The sequence below is a fragment of the Lolium rigidum genome, chromosome 7 (genome assembly GCF_022539505.1).
Source record: "Lolium rigidum isolate FL_2022 chromosome 7, APGP_CSIRO_Lrig_0.1, whole genome shotgun sequence".
NCBI lineage: Eukaryota > Viridiplantae > Streptophyta > Magnoliopsida > Poales > Poaceae > Lolium > Lolium rigidum.
The window spans coordinates 107483826-107502821 of NC_061514.1; the positions used below are offsets into that span (position 1 = coordinate 107483826).

Below are 18996 nucleotides of genomic sequence, written 5' to 3' on the forward strand. Positions count from 1 at the left end.
GGAACGCGTTGCAAAGAAGCTACTTCGTATCAAGTTCATCTCCTCCAAGGATCAACTTGTCGACATCTTCACGAAGCCTCTTCCACAGCCGCAGTTTGTAGGTTGTAGGCGCAATCTTAACTTGATTTGTACTTCAGGCCACGGTTAAGATTGAGGGAGGGTGTTAGACTGTATATACGTAGCGTTGTATATGTCTTGTATTGTACCTCTTGGTACCCATATATATATGAGATAGCCACACCCGTATTGGGTGTCGAGCAGTTTCCCAAACCCTTTATTTTACATGGAAGATTGCGTTGGCCGTAAAATGATGGGGCTTAAATTGCAGGCAAAGCGAAATGGGTTGCCGGTAGACCCCTTTGAAGGTATAGTAAATAGGCATTAATTGGAGGAATTTACTATTTTTGTAAGGATAAGCCTAATGTTAGCATACCATCATTAACAAAATTCTGGCAACTTGAGCATGTTGAGCAACCTTTAAAAAAATTAATTGCTTCAACCAAAAGGGCTTGTAAGGGTGGTGCATATTCATGTCAAAACCAAGTGTTACATGCACAAGGCGTTCCCCAATCAACAGATGTTCCTTCTGCTGCTCATACACAACCTAGACACATCAGCTACCGTTTTGGTAATAATTCCCATGTTATAAAATTGACCAGATATAAACAAAATTTTGCAGCTTTGTGAAATACAAGTATATAGAAACACAAATAGCTAAGGCTACTAGGTAGGGAATATCAAAGAGAATTTTCACAGTAAAATATCTCACCTTCTACTTAAATCGAGCAATTGAAGCAAGATCTTTTTTGTGGATGTTCTCATAAGAGACGAGTACAACATCCTTCATGGGCCCGAATGTTTCTTTAACTTTACCCGCCAGGAACATGCAAAGCGTGCCTATTATCTGCACATTATAATGATGTTACATTAACAACAAGCAACAAGAAGTTGATAATAAGGAGAAAGTATTGTATTGTACTAACAACCATACAAGGACAACATAGTCAATGCAGTAGCACACAGTGATCTTTGATTATTCATAAACATTCACAATACACATACTATAAGGACACATAAGACGAGGACCTATAAGTACTATACAAACTTGTATATTAGATGTTCAACCTAAAGGATAGTGTCAACCATTGTTGCATGCATGCCAATAATGAGTGGTCCCTAAAGTAAAAAAAATCAATAATTATAACAGTGGACTAAGGACAAATATATCAAAAAACTTATTCCTGAAATGCCATGTGCTCATGAAGAAAAAAAAGATAAATTCCACTGGATTCACAGCTGAGCAGAAAAACCGATGTCTTGATAATTGAGAGCTTTACCATCAAATTATTTAAATCAATTAGTATAAGATCATCTCTAGATGTTGCCACCAAAAACAAGTTAGCAAACAAAACTAAGAAGTTATATTGATTATGGATAACAAAAATGATAAAATACACAATGAAAGAATATAATACTAACAATTTCACAAATGCTGAAATGCTTAAGCAAAAGAAACACTGGACAAGTCAACCAGAAAATTATTAAATATCTAATATATTACATGTATCGCATGATAAATAAGAACGCCTAGTCCTTCTAAGTTGTAATAAAGTAAATGGCAGGTAAATCAAGACAAGTGGATGTAGATGAGAAATGATTAAACTGGCGCTCGAGTAGTCTCAGCATGCTTGGCAACCCTAATACATCATGTTCCCTAGATCAGAGAGGTGATGTTTGTAATCTTCCAAATAACTTTTGCACCCCTAATACTCATTCCAGCTCACGGTAGTTATCTAAGATTTGTCAAATAAAAAACAGATTTATCTAGACACTATCTAGTACTTCCTCCTTACCAAATTAGATGCCTATAGTTTTCAGTCAAAGTCAAACCTTTTAAAGTTTGAGCAAGTATATACAAAAAAATACTACCTCCATCTCAAGGCTTAAGGCCTATATTTTTTTTCCAGAAAGTCAAACTATGTCAAGTTTGACCAAGTTTTTATCAAAAATCATTAACATGAAAAGTACAAAATCAATATCATTAGATAGATAATGAAATATATTTTCATATGTTATCTACAAAATATCATGTTTGTTCATAAATTTTTCTAAAATTTTGGTCAAACTATACTTCGTTTGACTTTTCAAAAAAAAAAAAGCCTTAAGCTTTGGGATGGAGGTAGTATTAACATCTAAAATTTTAAATGCACATAATATGAAAATATATTTCATGATGATTCTAAAAATATTAATTTTAGAATATAAATGTTGACACTTTTTTCTATATAGTTGATCAAACTTTGAGAAGTTTAACTTTATCAAATATTATAGGCATCTTATTTTGGGATAGAGGGACTATGTGGATACATCTAAATTTAGACAAATCTAAGACAATTTTAGTGAGACAAAGAGAGTATCTTATTTTTAGGGAGATTAACACATTATTTGTTTTCGGTATTCCCCCCATTAAATATTTCCACTAAAGGCATGCTTGATTCGCCGCCTAAGAGTGTGTGAGCTTGGCACACACTTTGCCTACTACCTCCGTTTCAGATCATAGGGCTTGCGTGTATTTCTAAGTTGTTTACTTGGCTAACAATATAATATTATCTGTACAATACAAAAAAAATATCATTAGAAAGTAAAACATCTAACCTTTCTAACGTATATATTTGTACTATATATCTTATATTATCTTAACTAAATTTATGATATAGAAATACGTGCAAGCCCTATAAACCGAGACGGAGGGAGTAACTTCGTCAAAGTAGCCTTAATGGCCTTTGACAAACCGTGGGAGGGTTTGGCTTGCCACTAAAAAAAGCCTTGATTTTTTTTTTCCGAGGTTGACGGGGAAAAACCCCACCGCTAAGCCTTGATATTCTATCTGCAATAAAGGTACAGATCATACTCGTGCACAGTGGAGTACGTCAACCGTAATCAACAGAATGTACTCATTTATGCTTTAGGCGTGCAGCAGACTTTCCTATAATTTGGAAAATAGAATGAGGACGACATCAATCATAAATTATTTCAGATATTCTTAACTGCAAAGAAATTAAGCTATCAGATAACTCCCAGTTATCTACAGAAACTAGAAAATAACTGTTATATTTCCTGGGAAATAATCAAATAATACAGCTAAATAGCTGTTATATTTCCCATGAAAAGAAGTAACAATAAAATAATTCATGGTTCAATATATTCTCACACTTTAAGCCTCATCTCGAGATCCTGAAGGAAAGTGCAGTACGACTTGCGAAGGTCTGATTCCTTCAAATCAATACCATCTCTCCTTTTTTTTAATAACTCTCTCCTTGAAAGGGGATTCTCCTCGATCTCTTTTCTACTAAAATACCAGGAAGCACCAAGTTGGCCACCTTCCACATGTCTATCATAGGGAATTTTATAAACATGTTCTCTAGAATTCCATGATAGTCACTTGTCTGCATGATATCCATGTATGATTCTCTCTTTTCTTCTAAAAAAGCTGACAAAAAGAGATATAAGGACACCCTTGCAAACTTAACATCATAAGCATAATTACACGGGACAGGAAGTGCAGCCACGTGCGTACCTAAATGCATATACTTTTTAAATTTAACATACAGTAAGTTGTGAGGAGCTAAAGACAGGCATCAAACTGTGTATACATGCAAAGGGTGGGTACTACAACATATCCATAATGCTTCAGTGAACTACATGTTCTGTCTTTCATGGAAAGCCCCACAATTCAACAAATTTGTCACATATGGATGATAACAAATGAAAGGGCTTTCTTAATTAATTACAACAGGTCAACGCATTACCTACGTTTGCAAAGATAATTACTAGTTAAGAATATGCAGATCCTTCATGAAACTAGTACTCTAGTAGTGACATGAATGAAAAATATTGCATGCAATTGAAGACCACCATACAGGTTAGTAATATTGCCCTTTCAAGGTTAGTAATATTGCACAAGGGAAAGAGGACGGTCAGGTTAGCGGTTTGATACCTCATTTAGTTGATGGGGCTCTCTCAATTCTGCAATATGCATATGATACTATCTTTTTCACGGAACATGATTTAGAAAAGGCCCTTAATATGAAGAGTATTTTATGCATTTTCGAGTAGCTCTCTGATCTCAAAATAAATATTCACAAGAGTGAGTTATTTTGTTTTGGAAAAGTGAAACATGATGAGAGAGAGTATAAAAGCATTTTGGATGTGGCATAAGATCGCTTCCATTTAGATATCTTGGAATTCTGATTCATTTTTCGGAAATATGAACATAGTGAATGGAAGGCGATAACAGATCGTTTTGGAAATAAACTAAGTTGTTGGGTGGCAAGGTGCTTTCCTATGGTGATCATCTTATTCTTGTGAATTCAGTCCTTACAAGTTTGCCAATGTTTATCTTGTCCTTCCTAGAGATTCCTATAGGGTTAAGAAAGAAACTAGAATTTTTCGATCCCGCTTTTTTGGCAAAGCAATGGCCACAAATGGAAGTATAGGTTAACAAAAATGGGATGGAATTGTAGACCGAAAGATCACGGAGGTTTAGGAGTGGAAGTGCTAGAATTAAAGAATAAAAGTTTACTTAGCAATTGACTATATATAAACTTATGAATGAAGGAGTGTGGCAAGAGTTACTTCAAAACAAATATTTAAAACCTAAACCTCTTTTCCAGGTTACATTGAAGCCAGCAGGCTCTCCATTTTGGAACGGATTATGAATGTCAAAGATGACTTCTTCAATAGAGGTTCTCTTGTGGTAGGAAATTGGTAGAATACTATATTTCGGGAGGACACCTAGCTATGGGATTCACCTCTAAATGATCAATATATGAATCTTTAAAACATTATTAACCATTCGAACGTTTACTGTGGCGAACGTTATGGGTTCGAATCCTCTAAACATAGGGTTCGGGAGAGTCCTATCGGGTAAAAAATGGAATATGTGGGTTCATCTTGTTATTCGGCTCATGATGATCTAGTTGACCGATAGTGAGTAATTTTTTAGCTGGTTGTTAACCACTTAAGGCTCTTTCAGTGTTAAATCAATGTATCTTGACTTGCTTAATGGACACACTATTTATCTTTAGAACATATTTACAAGATTAATGTCCCACTTAAAATTAGAATTTTTATGTGGTTCCTTCATAAGGAAGTGATTTTAACTAAAGATAATCTCATCAAACGGAATTGACATGGTTGTACTAATAGTTGTTTCTATGATCAAGAGGAAACAATACAACATCTTTTCTCTTCATGCCCTTTTGCTAGAATTCTTTGGAGGATCATTTACCTCCTCCATCTAGTGTCCCAAATTTGTTTGGAAATTGGTTAGATGGAGTAACAAACAAGGATAAAAGCTACATTATAGTTGGTGTGTGGGCTTTATTGTGGGCCATATGGACTGCCCATAATAATTTTATCTTTAACAAAAAAAATCTTCCCATCATTCCTGCAGGTTATCGCTTTAGTCAAGCATTAGATTTATATGTGGTCTTTCCTACAGTCGGCGGAGGAGCGATAGAACATGAATATTGGGCGTAATTATTTGCGATGGTAGCACGGGATCTTTACGACCGGTGGGCTGGCGGTCCGAGAAGCGGCTCGCGTCATGATGCTTTATCATTTCTTTCTTTTAGTCATCTTTAGGTGGTTTATCCCTATTGAGTTAGCTGTAATAATTTAATAATTATGTAATATATTAATATGACATGTTTCAATAAAGAGCCGTGTGTATGGATTGATGCCAGACTGGGCTACCCATTTCGAAAAGGAAAACGCTGTGAAACCCCCGGACGATTTCACGCTAGCGTTCCTCCGGCTCCAACGCCTGACGTGTGTCCCGAATCGTGGCAGCGAAAAAAACAATCCACCTTATCTTCTCATCTCCTTTACTCGGTCCTCTCTCAACCGCTCATCCTCCTCTTCTTTTCCTTTCTCAGTTCTCAACGAGAAATTCCTCATCGGGATGTACTCCGGCACCAACCTCCGGCGCTCCTCCACTTGATTTCTCTCTGGCCCCATGCTCCGGCGCTCCTCTCTAGCCTGCGCCGCCGCATCGCCACCATCTCGCTATTCCCAGTCTCTCACGTTCGACTCGAAGACGACGAACACAGAGGGCAGCCGGTGCCGCTGCTCCCATGGGCGGAGCTTGATGCTCACATGGACATCCGGCCTTTCTCCGACGAGCGGCCGATTCATCTCCGACAGGCGGCCGGCCTCCCAAGGGTCGCCGGCGCTGCTACTACGGGCAGCCCTGGATGCTCCCAGGGGCGGGCGGCCTTGCTCCCATGGGCCGCCAGTGCTGCTCCCAGGGGCGAGCGGCCTTGCTCCCACGGGCCGCCGGCGCTGCTCCCACGAGCGGGCCTGGATGCTCCTAGGGGCGCGCGGCGCTGCTCCCACGGGCGGGCGGCCTTGCTCCCACGGGTCGCCGGCGCTGCTCCCACGGGCGGGCGGCCTTGCTACTCTAGGTCGGTTGCTCTGCTGCCATAGGCCCGAGGCGTTGCTACTCCAGGCTATCGACGTTGCTGCCATAGGCCGGTGGCATTGCTACCCTATGTCGTCGGCTTGCTACCCTAGGCCGGTGGCGTTGCTACTCTAGGTCGCCGGCGTTGCTGCAAGCGACCACACCGACATTGCTGCAAGCGACCACGCCGGCGTATTCTCCGGCTCCGGCGACGGTGCTACCATGGAAGTCGGCGGTGCTGCGAGCGAATTGCTTCTAGGGAGAGGGAGAAGATGCTGCCAGGGCAGGATGGAGGTGTGCTGCGGGGCATAACGGGAGTTGCTTCCAAGTGAGGCTCATCGGAGGACTTCGCCGGAGCTTTTTGTAAAGCCACCGGCCGGCGTGCATCTCGCAGAGGAGGTGCGGCGGGGAGGCGAGTGCTGCTACCGGAGATGGAGGACGCCAGGACGCCAGGATGGCTTTTGCGTGTAGTTTAGATGGAGTGCTGGGGGAGCGTGCGTTTATTTGCTTTGACCGGACACGTGTCGCCCTTTCCACCCGGGGGATCGTATGTTTTGATCCCCGGGGGACGCCCAGCGCTCCCCTTTCGAAAAAAATGTGGTGTGGTGCACTTTGGCCTAGGCTAGCAGATTATCAGCTGAGTAGTTAATCAGTAAGGACAGCGATGCAGGCAAATGTGTCGATCAGCTTGGACAGTTGACTAGAAGAACAACATCACAAAATTCCCCATCTCGTACACCTCCACACCACTCTGCGTGGAACCGCGACAATGGCCGGCGGTGACCTGCGCAGCCTGGCGTTGGTCTCCGCCGTGGTCACTGTGGCCATGTGTTACGTCCGCTTGGCGGCGCGGCGCCTCCGCCCGGGCCTTCCCCGCCTCGCCGCCTTCTTCCCGGTGCTTGCCATCCTCCCATTCCTCCCCCTCGCCTTCCGCGCCGTCCAACTGCGCATCATCTCCGGCTTCTTCCTGGCCTGGCTCGCCGAGTTCAAGCTCCTCCTCCTCGCCAACGGCCAGGGCCCCCTTCACCCGTCCCTCCCGCTCCCCACCTTCGTCGCAGTCGCCTCCGGCCCCATCCGACTCCGCACCGACAAGCCCGCCCAAACCTCGCCGTGGGGACTCGGCCTCGTCTCCTCCGCCGTCATGGCCGCGCTGCTCGCGGTCGTCGTGTCGCTGTACCGCTACAAGGAGCGGATGCACCAGTACCTCTTGCTTAGCCTGTACGCGTCCCACATCTACCTCACCCTGGAGCTCGTGCTGGCGTTCATGGCGGCGGCGGCGCGCACCGTGCTGGGCCTTGATCTGGAGCCGCAGTTCGACCGGCCTTACCTCTCCTCGTCGCTGCGGGACTACTGGGGCCGGCGGTGGAACCTGTCGGTGCCCGCCGTGCTCCGGCCATGCGTGTACCGCCCCGTGCGCGCGTGGCTCGGCAGCGCTCCCGCAGGGGTGCTAGCGGTGTTCCTCGTCTCCGGGCTGATGCACGAACTGATGATCTGCTACATCACGCTGCGGCCACCCACCGGGGAGGCCACCGTGCTGTTCGTGCTGCACGGGGCGTGCGCGGTGGCGGAGACTTGGTGGGCGAGGCACGACAAGTGGTGGCGCCCGCCGCGGCTGGCGGCGACCCCGCTTGCGCTGGCGTTCGTGAGCACGACGTCGTTCTGGCTCTTCTTCCCGCCCATCATGAGGCACGGGGCCGACAAGGTGATCATCGCCGAGTGCGAGGCGGCGGTCGCGTTCCTGCGGGACGTCGGGGCCGGGGCCGCCGGCTCCGTCCGCTCGGTTTGGACCGGCAGCTCGTAGTGCGGCGACCGGTGCGTCACGCCTGACGCGCCCGCGATCCAAAGATCGTTACTTGAGTAAAGAATTGGTGTGGCAGCGTGGGCACTACACATGAACGTCATTGCGTGCACATTGGAGATTTTTTTGCTATTACTCCCCCATGATTTTTGTAACGACTTTGACAATCCATTATTTGTCTTGCTGGTCCCCTCTGTTGTTTTTTTGTTTGGTGTGGGGAAATGTCGGTACTTCCTCTGATTTAAATTAATTGCCTCAACTTTATTTATATTTGAATGTGTCTAGACGCATTTGTTCACTAGATACCTCTGTATCTTAGCAAAGTTGAGCCAATTAATATGATTCGGAGGGAGTAGCATCAAACCGAGCTACACCTTAACAATGGCCCCCCTGTTTTTCTTTGACGAATGTTGTGTGTCTGCCGGCCGCCTTTCCTACTATCTCGCCTTTCCTAGACACAATACAAGTAATCATTAGAAACAACATATGCGCCTAGGAATAATTAGGGAGAGAATGTTTATCGTTAAAAACCTTGCCAATTCTATATAGCCATAGTGACCAAATAACGACAAACACTTTCTCCCTAATTATTAAGCCGATGATCTACACAATTTATCCAAATGCCCAATATATTTGCAGTGCTATGTGGTGGGTATAAAGTAGAACTTATTTGGAATTTTGGATGTTTATTTGGAATATATTTGAGTCTATGTATTTCATCTTTAGAAGAGTTCGACATACCTCGTCTTATGTGAGAAGCTTGAAGAGCCATTTACCTAGGAGGCCTCAATTCTTCACCTCAAGGTCATGAATCTCAAGTTGTCCTTTATCTTTAGGGCGACAAACTACATTGCATTTAGCCAGTCGATATTTATTTTATTACCATATCCTTACCAAAAGGATCTTGATGGAAAATAATTCAATCGTTGCAGAAGTTCTTTAGGTAATAGGAAGAAGAAAATCATATACAATACCGTGTTACTTAGTACTGAATTAATGAGAACCAATATTCCGCCTAGGAATAGTAATTTTCCTTTCCGCCTACTTAATCGTTTGTGCAGCCTTTGCTCGACTTGTTTTCATTCAACATTTGTGAGCCTCCTTGATGAATCAACGTGCCTAAATATATGATAGGAAGTCGTGGCCTTTCCCGGAACCAAATAGTTCAGCATAAAGGGAAGCCTCATCTCGGGTCTCACCGAAGCAATAAATTTGCTTTTTGGAAATATATTTCAAGCATCGAGGGCTGCTCGAAAGCTAATAATATTGATTTTAGATTTTTTTTATTTTAAAAATCATGCTCAATAAAGAGAATCGTATCATCGACATGTTAAAGAATAGATAGTCCATCATCCATCAGGTGTGGAACTACTCTTTCAGTCTAGCAATCATTTTTTGAGCGCTCTATGATTATGGCAAACGTATATAGCCACTATAATGATCGTCTTGTCTTAATCATTTTTTTCTTATGGAATTATCCACCAACGACATTATTGACTTTGATGGCCACATTTTTTTTGAACAAAATTATGGATTAGAGCGCACCACTCTTTAGAGAGACTATTCATATGGAGTGTATATTGAAGGAGGGACCACTTGTCTTTATCATAATTCTTTTCGTAATCAATCTTTAATATTACCCCATATAAATTTTTACGATGTAGCTCATGAAATGCAGAGTTACAACTTCATCTAGGATGTTCCTACTCTGCATAAAAGCAGTATGTGTGGGACAAAGACCATGGTCAGCCACGGAATTAAGCCTAATTGTTGCCGTATTTATGAATATCTTAAAGCTGACATAAAAAAGACATACATGCCTATATTGTTAGATCTTTTCTGCTTTATTAAGCTTTCACAACAAGATTATCTCATTAAAATTTAGGCGAAATAGGTCTAACTATCCGGCATGTAGAACGCTAAAAAGTTCTAACATGTTCTTCATGAGCTCCCAAAAATTCTGGTAGAACTCTCCTGGGAAAATCCTCCATGGTGTACCCAACTGTATCCACGAGTACAACAATAACATCAAAGTCTTTCTCACGTGCAATTTGGAACAGACTAGATATCAAACCCAACAGAAAAAGGAAGCCAAAACAAAAACGAGAAGGAACTGTATCCATGAATACTTGGTCCAATTTTGATATTTTGACTGGCTATTGACATTATCATGGAGAGACTAGCTATATGTTCTCGATAGTAATATATCCGTTTTGCCGGAAAAAAAGAAAAAAAAATTCTCCCCGCCTTCTACAGCAAATTTGGACGAATAGAAGTGTACCATGCAATGCTCTATCAGATACACTATCATGATTGATGCGTGCGCATAATTTCCATCAGCGACATGACCTGCAACCATTATATATGTTTTCAGTTGCCCGCATGCATAGGACTATGGCTCGGTGATGTGCCGTGTTGCAGCTTGATGAGGTTGTAGTACATCCCGGCACGGCCGGCGGCGATGAGGTCGTGGTGCGTCCCCCTCTCGGCCACCCTCCCGTCCTTGACGACGGCGATCATGTCGGACTTTTGTATCGTGGAGAGCCTGTGCGCGACGACGACGCAGGTCCTGGTCCCCTGCAGCATCCTGTCGACGGCGTCCTGCACCAGCCTCTCCGACACGGTGTCCAGCGCGCTGGTGGCCTCGTCCAGCAGCAGGATCCTGGCGTTCTTGAGCACCGCCCTGGCCAGCGCGATCCGCTGCCTCTGCCCGCCCGACAGCTGCGTCCCTCGCTCCCCGATCTGCGTGTCGTACCCGCTCTCCATCGCGCTGCAGTAATCGATCATCAGTTCCATGATCAGCATCGGTTCGATGTGCAGATCGACATGGCTATATCGATGATTGTGTGTACCTGATGAACTCGTGGGCGTTGGCGAGCATGGCGGCGCTGGTGACCTCCTCCTCGGTGGCGTGCTCGTCGCCGTACATGATGTTGTCGCGCACCGTGCCGGAGAAGAGCGTGGGCTCCTGGCTGACCAGCGCGACCTGCGACCGGAGGTGCGTCAGGCTGTAGCTTCGGATATCCCTGCCGTCGATCAGAACAGAGCCTTTGTGCACGTCGTAGAACCGCTCGATGAGCCCGATCACCGTGGACTTGCCTGACCCGCTCGGCCCGACCAGCGCCACTGTCGTTCCTGCGGCGATCTCGAGGCTGAGCCCGGCCAGCACCGTCACCTGGGGCCTCGTCGGGTAGCTGAAGTGCACGTCCCTGAACTCGATTGCGCCCTTGATCTTCTTCCGCTTCTTCTCATTGTCGCCGTCCGACTCGCTGGCATCGTGATCGGTAGCCCCGGCAGATCTGATTGCCGGTTCGCGGTCCAGCGTATCGAGGATGGACCGTACGGCGTCACCGCCTTGCGCCAGGTCTGACGTCAAGGACCCGGCGTCGGCGATGACCCTTCCCATGGTCATGAGCATGAAGAATACTTGGAACAAGGGCGTTGTAGTGATGAGCCCGTCGGCCATGAGCCTGCCTCCGTACCACAGCCCAAGCGACATGCTCCCCGCGCTGCTGAACTGGCACAGGCACAGGATGAAGCCCGAGTACCAGGACTGCGTCATGGTGTCCTTCCTCGGGCCCACCTGCGCGGCCTCGTACAGCTCCAGCATCCGTCGCTGCGACGAGAACGCGGTGACCGTCCGGTGGTTCACCACGGCCTCGCTGGCGAGCTGGCTCCCCTGCACCTGCGCCTTCTTGGCCTTCTTGGATCCTGCCGTCATGAGCACCTTCTTGAAGTAGAAGCCGGCGATGACCAGTGGCTGCATGGCCATCATCACCAGCGAGAGCCGCCACGACAGCGAGAAAGCCAGCGAGAATCCCAGAGTCGCCGTAGCGGCCGCCTGCACCAGCAAGCACATGCGGTCCCCGACGAGGGACCGGACCTTGGTCGCCTGCGATGCCAGCCGCGCGCATATGGCAGCGCTCGAGTTATCGTCCTCGTCGAACCACCCGACCTCGAAGGAGAGGATCTTGCCGAGCATCTGGTCCCTGACGCGCTCCGTCAGACGCTCGCCCATGACCGCGAAGTTGTAGTGCTGCATGATGTTCGCTGTGATGCAGATGATGGAGATCGCGAGGAAGACTAGGGAATACAGCCTGGTCTTCTCGCGGAGGAGCGCGTTGTCACCGAGGAAGTACACCGCCGGTAGCGAACCGAGGCTGTAGGAGTAGAGCGGCAGCACGGCGCCATATATGACCGCGCCGGCGCACCCAAGCAGCGCCTGCTTCCACTCCGGACGGTTCATCTTGAGCAGGCGGAGCTGCGACGGCTTGCGCGGTCGTGCCACTGCGCCAGAGGAGGCTGCCACAGGGTCTCCGCCTTCCACGGGGACGGACTCAAACGACCAGAACGACGGCACCGGGCTAGGACGGCGTTCGCTGGCCGGTGACATGATCTCCACGCTGTGGAACGGCGTCAGATTGATCTCCTCGTTCTCTACCACGCCCTGTTGGTGGCCCTCCTCCTGTCTCGCCACGGACGAGTTCTGCAGGCACACCATTTTCGCGTAGATGCCACCTTCGCCGCCGTCCATGCCGACGAGCTCGTCGTGCGAGCCAAACTCCACGACGCGGCCACCGTCAAGCACGGCGATCGTGTCGGCCTTGCGGAGGGTGGAGAGGCGGTGCGCCACGATGACGGTGGTCCGGCCGACGGACGCCCTGTCCAGCGCATCCTGCACCGTCCGCTCCGACTCGGAATCCAGCGCGCTTGTCGCCTCGTCCAGGAGCAGGATCTTGGGGTCCCGGATGAGCGCCCGGGCAATGGCGATCCTCTGCTTCTGCCCTCCCGACATCTGCGTGCCGAACTGCCCCACATGCGTTTCGTATCCTTGTGGTAGTTTGGTGATGAAGTCGTGAGCATTGGCCATCTTCGCCGCGGCGACGATCTGCTTCATCGAAGCCGCCTCATTGCCGAACAGGATGTTCTCCTTGATGGTGGTGGCGAACAGTACAGGCTCCTGGCTAACGAGCCCGATCTGGCTCCTAAGCCACTCCACGTTGAGCGTGCCGATGTCGTGGCCGTCGAGTGATATCTCCCCACCGTCCGGGCTGTAGAACCGCTGCAACAGCGCGATGAGGGTGGACTTTCCCGACCCACTGCCGCCGACGAGGCCGACTGTGGCGCCCTCGAGGATGGTCAGGTTCACGCCAGTGAGCACGCGCGTGTCCGGCCTGGACGGGTACGAGAAGTGCACGTCTTTGAACACGATCCGCCCCCTGACGCTCTTCATAGTGGCGCCCTCCTTGCCAGCCTCATTTAGAGGCGGCAGCTTCTCGATCATCCCCCGCATCCGGGCCGCCGCGGCCGTGGAGTCGACGAAGTAGCGTAGGTTGGGCAGCGCCATCGCGATGGCCATTCCGGCGAGGATGATGCATATGACGGCGACGAAGACGTGGCCGCCCTGCGCGTGCTGGTGGATGATGAGGAGGCTGCCAACCCAGGACAGGAAGGACCAGACGGCGTAGATGACGCCCGTGCTCCCGATGAGGGCACCTTTGATGAGGCCTTGACTGATGCCCAGCGCCGTGCTCCGCGCGAGCGCGCGCCTGAACCGCTCTAGCGTCTGCCGCTCCCCGTTGTAGGACGCCAGCGTCCGGATGGACGACACGGCTTGCTCGGCGATGCCGCCCGCGGCCTCGTACGCGGTGCGCGCCTCTCCAGCCGTGGCGGCCAAGCGCTTGCCGAGGAGCACGCTGGGCACGATGAAGAGAAACGTGAGGGGGAGGCCCGCCAGCGCCAGGCGCCACGAGAACACGAAGCACACCGACAGCGCGCCGAAGAAGAGCGTCATGTTGGCCAGAATCATAGGCAGCTGAAAAATAAACATGGGCACGTTGAGAATCATGGGCAACGTTACGCGGCTGAGTTTGCAGAGCGCTAAAGGTGACCTTCTCGCCGATGAAGTCCTGGATAGTGTCGGCGTCGTCAGAGATGGTGGATATGACACGGAAGGTGGTGGGCTGCGACGAGGGTGCGGCGTCGAAGAACTCCACTTCTTGCCGCAGGACGGCCTCCAGGTACAGCCGCCGCATCCTCGATGCCTGTCGCTCCGCCGTTCTCGTCCAACACACCCCCTCTGCACAGATGTCGCCATTATTTCCCCAGTTTAAGAGGAAAATTCTATCCACCATTACTGAAGCGGATTCTTGTACATACATGCTTCTTACCTAGAAAAGAGCAGCTTCCCACTGCAATAGCGACGTACAGCAGCCGAAGCGCGAACTGAAAGATCAGCACAGGCAGGCAAAGAGTAAGCTCTCCAGTCCACACAATCTCGTGAGAGGGACAGAGCTGCTCAGTACCATGTTCTTACCTTGTCGACGGTGCTAGTGCTGAAGGTGCCCCCGCTGGCGGCGGACCTGGCGCCGCCGTAGCTGTTGACGATGTCGCCGAGCACGAGCATGGTGAGCGGCTGCATCATGCCATCGCCGAAGCTCCCAAGCACGCCCAGCACCATGAGGCACATGTCGTGCGTGTCCGCATACCGGACAATCTCCAGAAACGACGCCTTCCCTGACTGCTTGTCCCCCATCGATGGATCGATCCCAAACGAATTATTAACCTTGGACAAATCTTCACAGAGACTGCTCCGGGATAGGAGACCGGAAGACTAGATAGCTCGCGATCGATGATAATCTGCTAGAACCAGCATTACTCTCCAATGATGAGATGGAAACCAAGCTACTTATCAACTGGCTGCCAGCGAACGTAGTATGAAACTAAAATATGTCGAGCAGTGACGCCCTTCCGAACACACTGGCACTGGCATACGCTATTGCATTGTATTGATAAGAGCCTAATGCTATATTTGAAGAGGATTAGTACAAAATCATTGGTGTCATTTCGGCACCAATGAACGTGCTGGATCCATCCCCGTGCAACTGGCCTCCAGTTAGACGGCACAGCTACCTATAATCTGTGTTTCTTGTCAGGTAGCCCAGTGTCAGATGTAGGTTTAAGCAGAGAGGAATCTGCTGACCGACGGCTTGGAGTTGGACATTTGGTGGTGCGTCAGCCTCTGTCCGGCCAATCGGCTCCGTGGAAGACCAGTTCAGTTCGCCTCATGGTTATTCGGACAATTATGTGCTTTCCAGTTCACACGAGTGACTGATTCCGCCTGTCTTCTGTTGGTGTCTGCTTCCCAGGTGGAGGTCAGCTCAGAGAAAGATAACCTCTGCATGATTGAGTTGGAACATTTCTTTCCGTCTAAGTTTAAAGATTTAGTACATGAATCTATTGTATACTCATTCATCAAAGCTATCATATCATCTGCCGGCCTTCTTAGTCCTTTTCATTGTATCTGTCGCACAAAGACAAATGATGTGTACCAACGATCCCAGCGAATAGGAAAACAGGAAATGGCATCATCGACCTCAGGGCTCAAATGCCAATTTCGACCCCATTTATTCTCTCGCATGCTATCATATTCCTTTGGCGATCTTTCATTTGTATGGACTTGGGATATCTAACAGTGCGCCACGGAGCATTTTTTGACAACTTCATACTTCTTTACTCATTATTCCCTCCATACCGGTTTATTAGGCCTACACTCCATGTAGATCTTCGCTCTGCATGGTACAAGTTTGTATCTGATCTCCACATTGATCCCAAGAACATGCTGTAATACTCCTATCAGGCTTTGCATTTTCTCTGCCCTTGATAGGTGATCCAGGTGACTGAATCCGACTTCAGCTATAGCCACCTCAGAGAATTTCACATTTAGTGTGTCATAATTAGCACAAACCTATGAGAACTGAGAAGGCTAAAAATCAATAAAACATGGTACGCGTGAATTACCTTCGGTAGCATGGACTGATGATAGGATTCCTTCTGCCCTAAGAAAACATTTGGCTGACCTGGATTGACACTTCCCAATGGCTCTCCTCCAGATGTTTTGAAGCTTAAGCCATATACAGTATCTCTTGGAACAGTTGGACTTGTTGCTGTTACACGCATCACAGAAATTGGAGCTTGAATTACCTTGGAAACCCAGTCATCTGCAAATAATATCAGAAATGTTGTATCATTCTGCTGGGGACCAAGATAAACAATATATTTAATTGTACTTACCTGTATATCCTGTTGCTGAATGTGCATGGATGTCATTTGTTTCTGCTACTAGGTCAGATTCATTGGTGCCAAACTGCAAAAGCACAACAGTAACCCAAGTAGCCATATTTCTTGATGTCCTCAATTGCTTTTCAGTTTCTGACAGTACTTTGAGTGCATGCCATAGTTTCCTTATACCAACTTCTGCCACTGCATGATCATCAGAAAATAGTAAGGGTAAAAGAATTGGTGGAACAAACAGGTATGTCGAAACTGTGGATAGCAAACTTTCATAGTTCAAAATGCACCTGTTATCAAAAAACATTAGTGATTTGACTATATAGACTTCAAATAATGAGAACACGAAAATTTCCGTTTTATCACTGAAGCAATGAAGTTCTAGTGCATAATGATAACATGTGAAAATAGAAAAAATCATTAAAGGAAAGCATAATCTATACACCTCCCACATAGCATGAAATATTTATCTTATCTCAAACTCAAAGCTGCAGGTGAAATTTTAAACACAGTGCATTATCCAGTATCATATATTCATATGATGTTATCAACAGTAACAACTGTTTAGCGAGCCCTCTAGGATTGCGTACAATATAGAACACATAAGTACTACGACAACTGCCGCTCTACAAGGAAACTAGAACTTTGTTTAATGTTTAATAGGATTGCAATACTTGGGAAGAACAATCTACAACCCCTAGGAGACCTCGTAATATGTGATCTTTCAGTTTTGAGCAGTGGCTCATTTCGCAAACCCAAACAAAGTACTGTATAAGAAGTATTAAAAAATCAAATCATAAAGAAACGATATGTCTAATTACTATACCACTTTGCCAACTTGATGGGTCAGCCAAGAAAAAAGGTTGTATGGGCCATGACAAAAAACGATGGTGTTTTAAATAAATTAGTAAGGGTCATGTTTATTAAAAAGAAATACGAGTAGCTTCAAAGAAAATTATCAGAAGAAATTCAACAAAGCTACTCCACGATGCACACATTAGCAATAGTTTTGTTCTTGATCTCTGCCGTTAACTTCCTGGCACTAACTATCCAAAGGTGAATTCGATCAAAAGGGAGACCATTAGCAATCGACTTAACTGGGGATTTGTATTACGCCATCACAAAGATCAAAGTTACGGATAGAAAACACAGGTGCCACTTGATTAACCAAGGTGGTGAGGATAAGACTCTATAGCAGAAAAAGCGTATACTTTTGTTCCATAAGCAAATAAAGCATACTTCTTTTGAGGATCAAGCAGTCTTCTACCTTGGTGGGTAGTGGCAAATAAACCTTGGTGGATAAGACTCTATAGCCGCCAATTAGCAATTGCTACACTCTATGATCCATCAAACCAGAACAACGAAATCACTAATCAAGAATATGTGCACCCAAAGAACTTTGCAGCAGGGAAATGTTGTCACCGTAAAAGAATAAATACTCGGCAGTGGCATTGGTTGACAGAGATGACAGTACGGTTTTAGGCTGGAGCAAATGAGTGTAATAAGTAATACCTGTGTTTTCAGTAAAATCAAGCCATAGAGAAACACCAAAATCATACTATCACTGAACGTCACTTCATCAAATACCATGGTCCAGAAAGCGCATCACCATTTATCCGAACTGTAAGCTGGCATACATATAGATCAAGAGAAAAGATTAGATTCATTATGACAAAACCGATTCAGCGTCGAATGACCAAAGATGGAGGCTATGTGGGCGGGTTGGATTCGGCGTTTCACCTTTGTCAAATGTCAATTGTTAGCTTTGATGGAGTGCCTTGAAGCCGGAGGTGTCCACGAGGAGGCGTCGCCTTGCCTCGTTACACGCCGCGGGAGGCCGCTAGAGTGACGATTGTCGAGGTGGGGATGCAGGTTGTAGTCGGCGGCGTCAGTAGGGTCTGTGGAGGAGCGGTTCGTTCCCATCTCCCAACCAGTACCCTGGCGGCGAGCCAGGCTCATGAAGAGCGGAGGCGACGAGGGACAATGACGCTCAACAGGATAAGGGCCAGTAACGAGCGCATGGTCCGGATAACAAGGGGAGGGTACGGAAGTGCACAACCACGTCGAGGAAGATGACCGAATCGTGCAGCACGCTGCCGCCGCCGCCGCCGCACCCGCGGAGAGGAAGTTTTTTCTCGGCCGGACTTGGGAGAAATAGAAGAGAAACGAAACACACGAACGGACCCTCCCATACATTCGGCCCGATACTGGCCCGACTGATGACAGGATGCTCAAGTCTGTTTCGGGACAAGCGGCCCAGAAAAGTTGGGCCAGCAGTGAAGCACAAGGTCACGAGTGAAAATTAGCTCGGTTGTGGAAGCTCTAACCCCCTAACCCTCCTCCGCCTTCACGCCCCATGCTGGGGTGTTCCATCCCCACGACCTCCTCCTCTTTGTGTGGTCCTCTCCTATCATCATTGGGGTGTCATCCGTCAAAGCTTGGGTGGCCTTGGGTGGCCCGGTGGTGGATTAGTCCAACGTGGCGGTGGAGCGGCGGCCACGGTGACTACGGCAACGGGCGGCGAGGCAGTGGGTCGCGGCCGAGGCCGATCTGGGCCATGGGCTTGAACGGGCAGCAGTTCACACATGCTTCTTCTCTTCTTCGACCTCGTTTGGCTCCTCGGCTTCACCATGTAGCTTGAGGAAGCCACGGGCTTTGTCCCCAA

General features: G+C 47.5%; 2 protein-coding genes across 2 annotated transcripts; one reads left to right on the plus strand and one right to left on the minus strand.

Annotated features, from left to right (window-relative positions):
• The first annotated feature begins 7232 nt into the window (after positions 1–7232).
• LOC124670028 (probable long-chain-alcohol O-fatty-acyltransferase 5) lies at positions 7233–8264 on the plus strand. Its single transcript, XM_047206544.1, has one exon. The coding sequence runs from the start codon at positions 7233–7235 to the stop codon at positions 8262–8264; it is 1032 nt and encodes a 343-aa protein (XP_047062500.1).
• Positions 8265–10631: 2367 nt separating this feature from the next.
• Positions 10632–14878, minus strand: LOC124671811 (ABC transporter B family member 15-like). The gene is made up of 7 exons (XM_047208137.1): positions 14578–14878; positions 14432–14486; positions 14153–14340; positions 13905–14076; positions 11239–13616; positions 11114–11160; positions 10632–11031 (listed from the first exon to the last, which is right to left on the minus strand). Exons 1-7 carry the CDS (start codon positions 14794–14796, stop codon positions 10632–10634), a joined length of 3459 nt encoding a protein of 1152 aa, XP_047064093.1. The 5' UTR covers positions 14797–14878.
• Between the last annotated feature and the right edge of the window lie 4118 nt (positions 14879–18996).